Genomic DNA, 12,220 nt, shown 5'->3' on the forward strand with positions numbered 1-12,220 from the left:
ACATATGCCCCATAATTCTATGATTACCCTCAGACCAAAAAGAAAGAAAAGGTTACAATATCACACCTTTTACCTAGAACTTGGAAAGTGAAAAGAGGGAATAGTCTTATAATAATACTAAACAACTATTATTAAACTAAGAAAACTTTTCATGCTGATTGTCATCAACTTTATTGGAAAGATGATTAGGCAGGACTACTTCAATCAAACTATTTAAACTCCAAGTTCCTTTTGCCTTGCCAACTTAGAACACTTGCTAATTTTCCTCATATCCTCTTATCAAATATTATGAGTTTCATGCTGAAAACAACTCCACAAATTCTTTCATAAATCATGCATTTGTCAGTTTAAGTTCCAAGATTGTTTTCCATTCTCAAATATTGACATGGGAAACTTCCATCTTTCTCCTCTACTGCTTTTCTTGACAACACTTGGTGTTGCTTTAGCTATTTCTTCTCCAGATGGTCCATCTGATGCTTATTGGCTTTTGAGAATAAAGTCGAAATTTGTTGATCCATATGGAGTTCTTGAAAACTGGTCTGAAGGAACAAGCATATGTACCTGGAATGGAGTGGCATGTTCAAATGATCAATCTCATATTGTGAGCCTGAATCTTTCTTCTTCAGGACTAGAAGGTTCAATATCTCCAGAATTCGCGCATCTCACTTCTCTACGAGTGATTGATCTATCAGACAATTTTCTTAATGGAACAATCCCTCTTGAATTAGGAGAGCTTCAGAACTTGGAGGAGTTGCTTCTTTTCTCCAATTTTCTCACTGGTGATATTCCTGCAGAGATTGGTAATTTGAGAAAGCTGCAAGTTCTTAGAATTGGAGCCAATATGTTGACAGGCCAAGTGATACCAGAAATTGGTAAACTTTCTGAGCTGAGAATCTTGGCACTTGCTTATTGCCAGTTCAGTGGAATGATACCAAATGAGATTGGTAATCTAAAACATTTGAAAAATCTTGACTTGCAGCAAAACAGTCTTACTGGCCCCATTCCAGAATCAATTGGCGGCTGCAAAAATCTTCAAAATTTTGCAGCATCAAACAACAGGATAAGGGGACAGATTCCTGCCTCAATCGGCCAGCTTGAATCACTCGAAATCCTGAACCTGGCCAACAACAGCATTTCTGGTTCAGTTCCTGTTGAGCTGAGACATCTTTCCAATTTGAAGTACTTAAACTTGTTTGGCAATGATTTGGAGGGCGAAATCCCATTTGGGCTTAACCAGTTGGTTCAGCTTGAGACATTAGATTTATCAAACAACAATCTTTCAGGAATCATATCCCTTCTCAACACTCAGCTGAAGAATCTTCAGACTTTAGCTCTATCTGGAAACTTCTTAACAGGAAGCATCCCGAGTAACTTCTGTCTCCGCGGTTCAAGCTTAAGCCTACTTATTCTAGCTGAGAATAAGTTATCCGGAAACTTCCCCTTGGAGCTACTAAATTGCACGTCCCTTCGACAACTGGATCTCTCCAGTAACAACTTTGGAGGAATGCTGCCACGAGACATCGACAGGCTACAAAGTCTCACTGATCTCCTGCTCAACAATAACAGCTTTACTGGAACTATACCGCCTGAAATAGGAAACTTGACTAACCTGGAAGATTTGTACCTGTTTCATAACATGATCAAAGGAGGAATTCCAGTTGAAATAGGAAATCTTCAGAAGCTGAGTGAACTATACCTCTATGAAAACCAGTTGTCAGGAAGTATACCAATAGAGTTGACAAACTGCTCCAGCTTAACGAGCGTTGATTTCTTTGGTAATCAGTTTTCTGGCTCTATTCCTACTACCATTGGTAGGCTTAAGAATCTTGTTATTCTTCAGCTGAGGCAGAATGAATTGTCCGGTCCAATCCCACCAAGCTTAGGCTACTGCAGGAAGCTTCAAAAACTGGCTTTGGCTGATAACAAACTTTCAGGATCAATTCCACCAACTTTCAGATTTCTCTCAGAACTGGACCTGATTACTCTTTACAACAATTCCTTTGAAGGTCCATTACCTGAATCTTTTTCCCTTTTAAAAAATTTCAGCGTTATTAACTTTTCTCATAATAAGTTTAGTGGAAGCATTTCTCCCCTAGCTGGTTCACATTCTTTGACTGTTCTTGACTTAACAAACAACAGCTTCTCTGGTCCTATCCCATCTGAGCTAGCCTTGTCGAAAAATCTAACCCGTCTTCGCCTTGCTAATAATTTTTTCACTGGAGAACTCCCTTCTGAATTTGGACAACTTGAGGATCTCAGGTTCCTTGATTTGTCGTTCAACAATTTGACAGGAGATCTAGTACCTGCCTTTTCTGGCCTAAAAAACCTTGGTCATTTTCTCCTTGGCTCTAATCAATTTTCGGGGAAAATCCCCACATGGTTAGGAGGCATAGAAGGTCTAGGTGAGCTTGATCTTTCATTTAACAATTTCACTGGAACAGTTCCAGCAGAACTAGGCAACTGTCCGAGATTGCTCAAACTTTCTCTCAGTAGCAATAAATTATCAGGTACCATACCACCAGAATTGGGAAATCTCACAAGTTTAAATGTCCTGGATCTTCAAAGTAACAATCTTTCTGGTTCCATTCCTTCAACTCTTCAACAATGCAAGAAGCTCTATGAGCTAAGGCTTTCTGAGAATAATCTGAGTGGCTCAATACCTTTTGAAATCGGCACCCTATCCGAATTACAAGTGATATTAGACCTGAGCAAAAATCACCTCTCTGGTGAAATTCCTTCATCACTTGGAAATCTTGTGAAGTTAGAAAGACTAAATCTTTCATTCAATCAACTTCAAGGAAAAATCCCACTATCACTTGAAAAGTTATCAAGTTTGCATAGGCTCAATTTATCATATAATCATTTCCAGGGCCAAATTCCTTCCACATTTTCAGGATTTCCACTGAGTTCTTTCATTGGTAATAATAAGCTATGTGGCCCACCGTTATTATCCTGTTCTGAATTAAAGGGACAGGAGACAAAGCGGCTGTCAAATGCTGGTGTTGTAGGGATTACTGTTGCCATTGTGTTAACTGCCACAGTCATATGCATGGTTTTGCTTTATATGATGTTAAGAATCTGGTGCAACTGGAGAAAGGTTACAATTTCATGTTCAGAGACTGGTGGATTTGAGAAAAAAGAAAAGGAAAATTGGGTTTATGGAGAAGAGATTAAAAGTGGTAGTAAATATTGGAATGTGAACAACATGTCACCAGTTAAAACTCCATGTAAAGAGAAGCAAATATCAACAGGGACATGCATGTTTAACCTTAGCAAGAGTTCATCAGATAGATCAGAAAGACCATTAGTTTGAGAGTTTCTATTTGCTTTGCTCAGTCACGATTCATATCATATTTTCTTCTTTTTTCTTCTTCTTTACTTTGTAAATCTTTTTGATGTGTTCAGATAATTTGTTTTAGTGGGGTTTACATGTAAAGAGCAATTAACCTGTTATAACTCTACATCAGGGAGAGACTCAATTGTATGCAATGTCATGATTATGCATGAGAGCTGTATGTCTACCACATGGTGAAGAAAATGAGCAAATCAACCGAACCATTGCTGTCATTTTTTCCAAAAAAGTATTTTTGGGATATGGTGTGACCAATTACTTGTCCAAAATTTTACGGAAAAGATACTTTATAGATAACTTTTAGATAATTGATTAGATATGGAGGTCGACAGCATATGATGAAGTTGTAGAAGGTGGGAAGTGGGACATTGATGCAGTGTTTTTCTAATATAAATGAGTAGTATAGATTGATAACAATATTAGCATTTGGAAGAAGCAATAATATAAAGTAAGAGTGAAAATCGTAGCTTCATAAACATAAATTTGTTCGCCTATTTGATGTATTTTTTTTTTTGGACGATTTTTTTCAAATATTAACAACAACAACAACTTAGTGAAATTCCACTAGTGGGGTCTGGGGAGGGTAGTGTGTACGCAGACCTTATCCCTACCCGAAGAGGTAGAGAGACTGTTTCCGAAAAGACTTTTTTTCAAATATTAACATAACCAAATATTGAAAATCATTTATAATCACAAAACTATTTTAAAGTAAAAACAATTGACGCCATGCAAAAGTAAATGACTGCTTAGCTCCCTACATACTTTTCCATTACAAAAGGATCAACAAAATAAATAATAATCATACTGAATGAGTTATAACTCTAAAGAAAGTAAACTCTAAGAAATTAAGCAAGAAAGTCCAATTTAATTTTCATTAACACCTTCTAAAGACAAACATAAACAACTTCAAGGAAAAATAAACATTATTGATTCCAGAGGATCTGATATACTTTTGCCACAAGGATGGAAATGTGAGATTGTTACAGAAATAGCCGGCCAGATTCGGTATCTAGCCGGTATACGTAGATTATACATTGATTATACATAGTTATACATATATTATACATGAATTATATATATATTATATATATCAGGTATTTTTAGTTTAAGAGATTAGATGAGCGGCTAATTGGGTTAATTCTTCTGGAAAATGTTCGGTAGAAATGACACCAACTACCCACTCTAAAGGGTTGTTATTTAGGAATTCGTCAGTGCATCCTGAAATTTAGTTTTTCGGTTCAATTTTTCAGGACAAAAAGGTCCTGAATTGTCCTGAAGTTAAGATTTTTGGTATAAAATTTTAGGACAAAATAAATACTGGTTAATCTCTAAATAGCGCCCTTGAGAATGGCTATCTGTGCACTTTCCCCGTCGAATGATGACCCAATGGGCCTATTTTGTCTGATGAAGGTGCTAGGCCCAGTACAAGCCCATAAACTGTGCCCGTTTCCAGGGACCCACCTAAACATTAAAAGACGATTGACGAGAAGGAAACCTATAAATAGGAGAAAATCCTTGTACAACTAGGAATAGAACATGCTGTTCCTTAAACTCTTCCTTTATGATTATGCCCGTGGCGTTTATTTTCCATCTAGGTCTTTTTTTTTCCGGCAAAATTCTCTCTGCAAACTATAGAAACAGTCGAAGATTAATTTACAGTCGCTCTGTTTATGTCAATAATTTCCAGCAAATTGCGATCGAGTTCTTGTGATTCAGGGTTAAGGGAGAATAAGTCGCCACATGCAATCCGATGTGCATGAAAAAGAGAAGAGAGATGACTGTGAAACGGAAAACTAACCATAAAGAGATCAAAGAAGAAATTGATAGGGAAAATTGGTTTATTACATCCAAGAAACAGAAAACCCTTGATGTTTTCGGTAGAGGATTCAGAGATTTTAGCTTTCAATTGAATGTCAAAGAAAGCAAATTGCCAAATTTCCTGCCCCCGGTTCAAGATTACCCTTTTTCAGCAGAAAGTAAAGACCGTACACCAAGTCCAAGATCCCATCTTTTTCCTGAGTACTCGTTTAAATTGAGGAAGATCAATATATGCTGCTCGGCATGTAAGAAAATCTCCAGTAATCTTAACGAAAATTCGTTATGCCCCGACTGCAAAGCAAAATCTGATCCACCACAAATCAGTAATTCGTTATCTCTTCCGCAAGAGAATATAGCTGTAATTTGCAATGGAATGGAAGGGATTTATTTCCCAGCACTTCATATGGTTCAGTGCAAGTGTGGTACATGCAGCATAAAGAAGCAGAAAGTTGGTGAATGGGAAAAACATGCTGGTTCCAGAGCCAAAAAATGGAAGGCCAGTATTAAGGTAAAAATATCTATGCAACCACTTGGTGAATGGGTTGAAAATCAAAATACGCATGGTTTTAATCCTTTGAAATTAGATAGGCAGCAACTGATTTCACTCTTGCAAGAAAAGTACAAACCAGTTAATGCAAAGTGGACTTCGGAGCGTTGTGCTATTTGTAGATGGATTGAAGATTGGGATTTCAACAAGATTATTATATGCAATAGGTGCCAGATAGCTGTACATCAAGAATGTTATGGCGCTAAAGGGGTTCGAGATTTTGCTTCTTGGGTTTGCCGGGCTTGTGAAACTCCACAAGTTGACAGAGAATGTTGCCTCTGCCCTGTTAAAGGGGGTGCATTGAAACCAACTGATGTTGATCCTTTTTGGGTTCATGTCACTTGTGCTTGGTTTAGACCAGAAATCGCTTTTGTTAATGTTGAGAAAATGGAACCTGCTATAGGCCTTCTTGCGATTCCGCCAAAGTCCTTTCATCAAACATGCAGTATATGTAAGCAGACTCATGGTTCTTGCATACAATGTTGCAAATGCGCACTATCTTATCATACAATGTGTGCTTTTCGAGCTGGATACTACATGGAAATGCATTGCTCAGGAAAGAATGGAACTCAAACTACTAAATGGTTATCCTATTGTGCTTCTCATAAAGCCCCAAGTGTGGATAACGTTTTGGTCATGCGAACTCCTAATGGAGTTTACTCGAACCAGAATATGCTTCATGGAATAAATGGAGGTCGGGTCTTGAAAGGTTTGAGAGTACTCATGCCTTCTGAGGCATCATCAACTGAAACTAATGAACCAGATCCTTTCTCTGCAGCTAGATGTCGTGTTTTTAGACAATCAACCAACAAGAAAGTTAAACCGGAGCCAATACTTCACAGGCTAACGAGGCCACACCATCATTCGTTAAAGTTGATACATAGTTTAAGCTCAAAACAATTTCAAGAAGAAAGGAATTTTCCAACATTGAGAGAAAGATTACACCATTTGAATAGAACTATAAACCATCGGATTTGTTTTGGAAAATCCGGTATACATGGATGGGGTCTTTTTGCAAAGAGAGAGATTCAAGAAGGAGAAATGGTTGCTGAGTATGTTGGTGAGAGGATTAGGGGAAGCGTTGCTGACCTTAGAGAGCGTCGTTATAGGTCACAAGGGAAGGACTGTTACTTCTTTAGGATAAACGAAGAAGTAGTGATTGATGCCACAATGAAAGGAACCATAGCAAGATTAATCAACCACTCGTGCATGCCAAATTGCTTCGCGAGAATCATGAGTCTTGGAGAAGAAGAGGATCGGATTGTTCTTATAGCGAAAACAGACGTTTCAGCTGGGGATGAATTAACCTTTGATTACAGGTTTGAGGCTGATCAAAGTGATGAGCTTAAAGTCCCCTGCCTATGTGGTGCTCCTAACTGTAGGAAATTCATGAATTAGAGTAGCAAAAAGCTGAGAAGAATTGTTACTTCTCATAACCGATGATGAGGATTATGCGAGTCCATGGGATATTTTGATCTCAACTCCACACACCAATTTATTGTTAATTCGATTCTTTTATTTATATTTAACATGCAAATGTCAATATGATTTCGTGGTTCATGTTTTTTCATTGTTTATATTCATCGTAACTGTTTCACTCAATTTTTGAAAGATTTTCTATCCTTTCTCGTTTGTTGTAAATGGTAGGGAGAAGTGAAGAAATGAGTATAATTTTTTCATCTTTCTTTCGTTAGATTTAACTGTTAAGTGCTTGTTTGTTTGAGAGTTTTGAGTTTCCTCGTACTACTGACCGAATGTCACATTTTTGGACTTCTTTTCTAAAAAAAAATCTGTTGACACACGTATGGAATTTAGTATGAAGTCGTGGGAATAGAAGCAAGTAGAGTACTAGAATTAATGTAAGATCATGTACCTCTTCTTAATATAATAGGGAGCAACATATATATTTTAGGCCCGTTTATCTCAAATTTTATTCCAATCCACATGATTGATGAATGTGAATGTTTCTTGCAATTACTATAAGATTTTGCCAGTGATGGCAGCGTGGAAGTCAGAAATGGGAGTATCCTTTTGTTATCATATTGAATTAGTGAAGCACACATGCGGGTAATTTGTCTTTTTGTGAGGGAAAAATCTTGTACCCGGCGGAAATTTGGTAAAGACGACTGAACTTTGAATAGTTGGATAAATAGAAATAGAATAAACTGACAACATTCTCATAAATTTACTAACCCGATTAATATATGCTTCTTACCAAGAAGTTCTCCACTCTAAAAATTTGAATTCAAACTCAAAATATATCTAATTAAGGAATCATCCCACCATAAAACAAATAAGTATTTAACCTTAGAAAACCTCATGAGATTTAGAATCACGTGTTTTATATGTTAGTTTGTGAGCATATACTTTGCATTTAATACCAATGTACTTTGCATATAAAGTGTATAAATATTCTTAATAATGTAAGTTATTCACATCCAAAGTTTAATACCAAATACGTTACACATAAAGTGTACGAATATTTTTAATGCCATAAGATATTGTTTTTTAAAAGGTGCTTTTTATTCACTAATAAAAAATTATTTTGGGAACACTTGGATAATCTTTAGAGAATTACTTTGAGATAAAGTTTGTGCAACATATTGTATTATTGCTTTTTTTTTTTTTTGGAAGGTTATATAAGTATGCATCTAAAATACACGTATCTTTCGTTTACTATTTTTTTTTTTTTTGTGTAAAACCCTTTGGTTTTACTAATTTTTCGTTTACAATTTTAAGAGTGCATAAAACCCTTTGGCTTCCCAGAGAAATAATACCCTTTGGTTTCCCAGAGAAATAATCTCAAGTTTTAGTTTTCCTAGAACTAGAAAGAATTATTATTGATTTCTAAAGTTGCAACAGAAGGAAACATGGTTGGCGGAATTGCGCGTGGTCGTCTGGCTGAGGAGAGGAAAGCATGGCGCAAGAATCACCCATATGTGCGTTTCTTAACATCTCTGCTTATATAAATTCTTCCTTTTTAAACACCGAAGGTTTGTGGCGTGGTAAGCACTGGAATGGAATCACCTTTGGTAGGGTATGTTTGGGACTTTCTTGGGCGAATCCAAATTATTCGGGCTATAAAAGTGTACATTAATGGGGTTTAATTGTTGCTTATGTCAATTTTATTGTTAGGGTTTTATGGCAAAGCCGGAGACTGGTCCTGATGGCTCTGTCAATTTGATGGTTTGGCATTGTACTATCCCTGGTAAACGTGGGGTAAGTTCTTCCATTGTTTCTTCACTGCCCCTGCTGTTAAATTTTAAGATATGATCAAAAGCCAATGCTACTGGGATTTCTTTTCTTGTCTTATGTTTGTTGTGGACCCAAAATGTATTTATCAATTATGCTGGGGTAAGTACCCCAGGTCTCAAGTTCGAGCTTGGGATCCGGTCCCAAGTTCAAGACTGAGAACCCTTGGCAGGAGCGGCTCGGAAAGGCTAGTAAAGCATTTGCTTTAGGGCCCCAAAAGATTTTAATAGTTAATTTTCTAATTTGTTTTCTCTTACACAATATTGAAGTTTGTAGAAAAAAAAGTACAAAATCTTTATACAAAAGAAAAAGAAAGACTACCTACTTTTAGCATAGAAATATTTTATAAATTTATAGTTTAAACTTTCATATTAGTAAATAAGTTTTTTATAATATCCAAAGTAATATATTGCAAGCACGTGACTCAAATCTTTTGTATAACTTAAATTAATCTTTACTAATACAAATAATTATATTATTATGTGAATTTAAAAAGCTTTATGAATACTACACTATAAACAACAAATACGAGAAAAGGCAAAACTAACTTTTGTATATGTGTGGTACACATGTATATATATTCTATTAAAAAGGCATAAATTTTTTGTTAAATTTTAGTTTTAGACCACTAATTTTATTGAGTTGCCCTTGTCCTTTTGTAAGGAGTGCAAATTATGATAGAACTCATGGGGTTGAGTCTACTAACAGTTTCAACTAGGCTTGGGCTTTAAGCTTTCACCTTGAAGCTTGGGTCTACAAACAGTTTCAGCTAGGGACAACCACCGATACCACGTTTGTTAGCCCTTTATAGGTGACCAGTCTAGTCCACCATCCAGCATCCACTTATTGCTTAAGGGATGAACATGCCAACTGGAAACTGAACGTGGGATCTGGTTATTTTGTGTCAAGAGTAACAATTTTGAACCTGGAGAACTTTTAGGACATTTGGACGAAAGAGAAAATTGGCTTCATGGTGCTTGAAATATGTCCTTTTTTTCTCATTAGTTCCAGGTGAAACACTTGAATGACTGAAATATATGAGAAAGAGCACGAAGTCTGCTAATTATTCATCTGTTGATCAATCTTAGAGGTGCAAATAGTGATGATATGAATGATTGTGTTAGCTGTAGACCTGAATCAATTTGCTATTGTTGCGTGATCAACATTCAAGTCCTTGGAATACATTTAGAATTTTGGGAATACAGAGAAATCCCTTGGCAATAATATTTGGATCGAATCAGAGTTCATGTTGTTTGCCCCAAAAAGTAGGAGGACTGAGCAACAGGCCTCACAATCTATCCCACATTGCTTGTGAAAATGCGCTTTCTCTTTCTTTGACTCTTGAGTTACTGAATCATTTGCTTTTCCTTTCAAGTCTTTTAGTTTCTTTTTTTGGAAATTTAGGGATTGGGTTAAGGCTAGATATTGTAGGCTTTTCCTGGTACGCCATTTTGCTTGTGTTTACTGTAATTCAAATCCCTTTCTTTCCCCTCTCTTCAACCTATTCATTCAATTGATTGTCAAGAACAATGCTACAAATTTTACAACTGGTACAGACTGACTGGGAGAGGGGTCACTATCCACTGACGATGCATTTCAGTGAAGACTATCCTAGCCAACCCCCGAAGTGCAAGTTTCCTCAAGGTTTCTTTCATATTAATGTCTATGGTTCAGGAGATGTATGTTTGTCTATCCTCAATCCAAACTATGTAAGTACTTGTTGCTGCCATTGTGTAATTTTGTGTGTTGCTGATTGGTATTTACAGATTTCAATTGAATCTATGGATTCTTACAGTCGCATTTACCTTTTTTAGGGGTGGAGTCCAGCGATTACAGTTAAACAAATTTTGGTGGGTATCCAAGAATTACTCGACGAGCCAAATCCCAGTTCTGCAGCTCAATCCTACTGTCATAAGCTATATACGCAGGTATTGTACTTGAGATTGACGTGTATTTGGTCAAGTTCCCACAAATCAGCATTTTTTGACATTGAACACTTCCCCGGATTATTTTTAATATCTAATCCTTACAACTTTGTCAGTTGCCGTACTTGAATCATCTATGCATATTGCCTAGTAACAACCAATTTGCAGGGTACTTGAAATCCATGATACTTGTAATTCTAGTCAAAATGATTCTTAATTTGCCTCTTGCAGTTATGAGAAAAATATGCATTTGGAGATACGATTTTGTATGGAAATAACCTCATAGATTCCTGATAAAAGTGTTCCCAGATTTAGCTGAATTGACCGAATAGATGTGATTGTCATTAAAAATGATGTGGCTATTGCTTTTGCAGGATAAAGCTGAGTACAAGAGATTAGTGAAGAAACAGGCCAAGAAATATCCAGCTCCAGTCTAATATTAGCTCTGCTTTAAAACTATATATTTAAACTTAACTATGGTTAAACTCTTGATTCTTAGCAACGTCAGTAGTCCTCGTTGACACAGTGGTCCTGTGGTTAACTCGTGATTCAAATATGTATGTGGTTGGAGTATACTGTGTGGCTAAGGATTTGACTGTTGAGAATTTTCTAAGGAATTGAAGCTTTTATTATTACGCCCCTACCTAATTACCTATTAAAACAGTGACAAAGCATTTGACTGTTTGTGTCCATATATGTGTTGCCACATACAGAAAATTACAGTAAAATGGATTGCTTGGACCAATAGATGATGTGAGGTATTTTCCTATAATTGATTTAAAGTTTTATACGTGTCCGTCGCCTATACACGTCTGTCGCCTCGAATCTTACCAATATGTAGACTCAAAACGTTTGCGCACTAGGGTAGAAAATTGGGTGGCCTAGATTTTGGCCCTCTTTTTGTCTAATTCATACAGAGTAATTGATTTAGATTTGATTTATTCTATGCTACTAATTCTATCTAAAGAAAGGAACAGAACAATTTCTGTTGTTTTGAATAAAAAACAATATCTGCTCTTTGAATCTAAGAAGGTCAAACTTATAGGTAATGTTAAACCTTTTAGATCCCGCAAAAGCACACCATATAGGGTGCTTAATTAGTTAAAGCATCATTTCCCTTTGCGCAAAAGATGGCCACTTTGCTCATTATTGTTTAGCAAGCGGATGGAAGATTTTGCACATATAATATTTTTTTTCCAGCTTTTCAATGAGTAAATCAATTGATACACAAAATTGATACAGTTTGAAGGAAGACGTAAAAGTCAAGATTCTAAAACGGTTGATTTTTAAAGTTTAAAACACAAAGCTATGGCTTCGCAACGAAAA

General features: G+C 36.3%; 3 protein-coding genes across 4 annotated transcripts; all 3 read left to right on the forward strand.

Moving 5' to 3' along the window:
* Window positions 1-261: 261 nt before the first annotated feature.
* LOC104114175 (LRR receptor-like serine/threonine-protein kinase GSO2) lies at window positions 262-3,555 on the forward strand. Its single transcript, XM_009624551.4, has one exon. The coding sequence runs from the start codon at window positions 386-388 to the stop codon at window positions 3,311-3,313; it is 2,928 nt and encodes a 975-aa protein (XP_009622846.1). The 5' UTR covers window positions 262-385; the 3' UTR covers window positions 3,314-3,555.
* A 1,337-nt stretch (window positions 3,556-4,892) lies between these two features.
* Window positions 4,893-7,279, forward strand: LOC104114176 (histone-lysine N-methyltransferase ATX4-like). Its single transcript, XM_009624552.4, has one exon. It carries the CDS (start codon window positions 5,103-5,105, stop codon window positions 7,113-7,115), a length of 2,013 nt encoding a protein of 670 aa, XP_009622847.1. The 5' UTR covers window positions 4,893-5,102; the 3' UTR covers window positions 7,116-7,279.
* Window positions 7,280-8,452: 1,173 nt separating this feature from the next.
* Window positions 8,453-11,534, forward strand: LOC104114177 (SUMO-conjugating enzyme SCE1-like). 2 transcript variants are annotated; one of them, XM_009624554.4, is made up of 5 exons: window positions 8,453-8,656; window positions 8,853-8,936; window positions 10,526-10,678; window positions 10,784-10,897; window positions 11,269-11,534. In XM_009624554.4, the coding sequence occupies exons 1-5, from the start codon at window positions 8,588-8,590 to the stop codon at window positions 11,329-11,331; spliced, it is 483 nt and encodes a 160-aa protein (XP_009622849.1). In that variant the 5' UTR covers window positions 8,453-8,587; the 3' UTR covers window positions 11,332-11,534. The 2 variants fall into 2 exon arrangements, with proteins under 2 accessions (XP_009622849.1, XP_070053591.1); XM_070197490.1 differs by having other exon boundaries at window positions 8,495-8,754.
* Window positions 11,535-12,220: the final 686 nt, after the last annotated feature.

The sequence above is a fragment of the Nicotiana tomentosiformis genome, chromosome 3 (genome assembly GCF_000390325.3).
Source record: "Nicotiana tomentosiformis chromosome 3, ASM39032v3, whole genome shotgun sequence".
Lineage (NCBI taxonomy): Eukaryota > Viridiplantae > Streptophyta > Magnoliopsida > Solanales > Solanaceae > Nicotiana > Nicotiana tomentosiformis.

Excerpts from the sequence above, each read along its gene's own strand:
- LOC104114175 (XM_009624551.4), top strand. The coding sequence starts at position 386 with ATGGGAAACTTCCATCTTTCTCCTCTACTGCTTTTCTTGACAACACTT.
- LOC104114176 (XM_009624552.4), top strand. The coding sequence starts at position 5,103 with ATGTGCATGAAAAAGAGAAGAGAGATGACTGTGAAACGGAAAACTAAC.
- LOC104114177 (XM_070197490.1), top strand. The coding sequence starts at position 8,635 with ATGGCGCAAGAATCACCCATATGTGCGTTTCTTAACATCTCTGCTTAT. Across the intron at positions 8,755-8,852 it reads ATGGAATCACCTTTGGTAGG|GGTTTTATGGCAAAGCCGGA; the intron begins GTATGTTTGGGA and ends TTTTATTGTTAG. Across the intron at positions 10,679-10,783 it reads CTATCCTCAATCCAAACTAT|GGGTGGAGTCCAGCGATTAC; the intron begins GTAAGTACTTGT and ends TACCTTTTTTAG.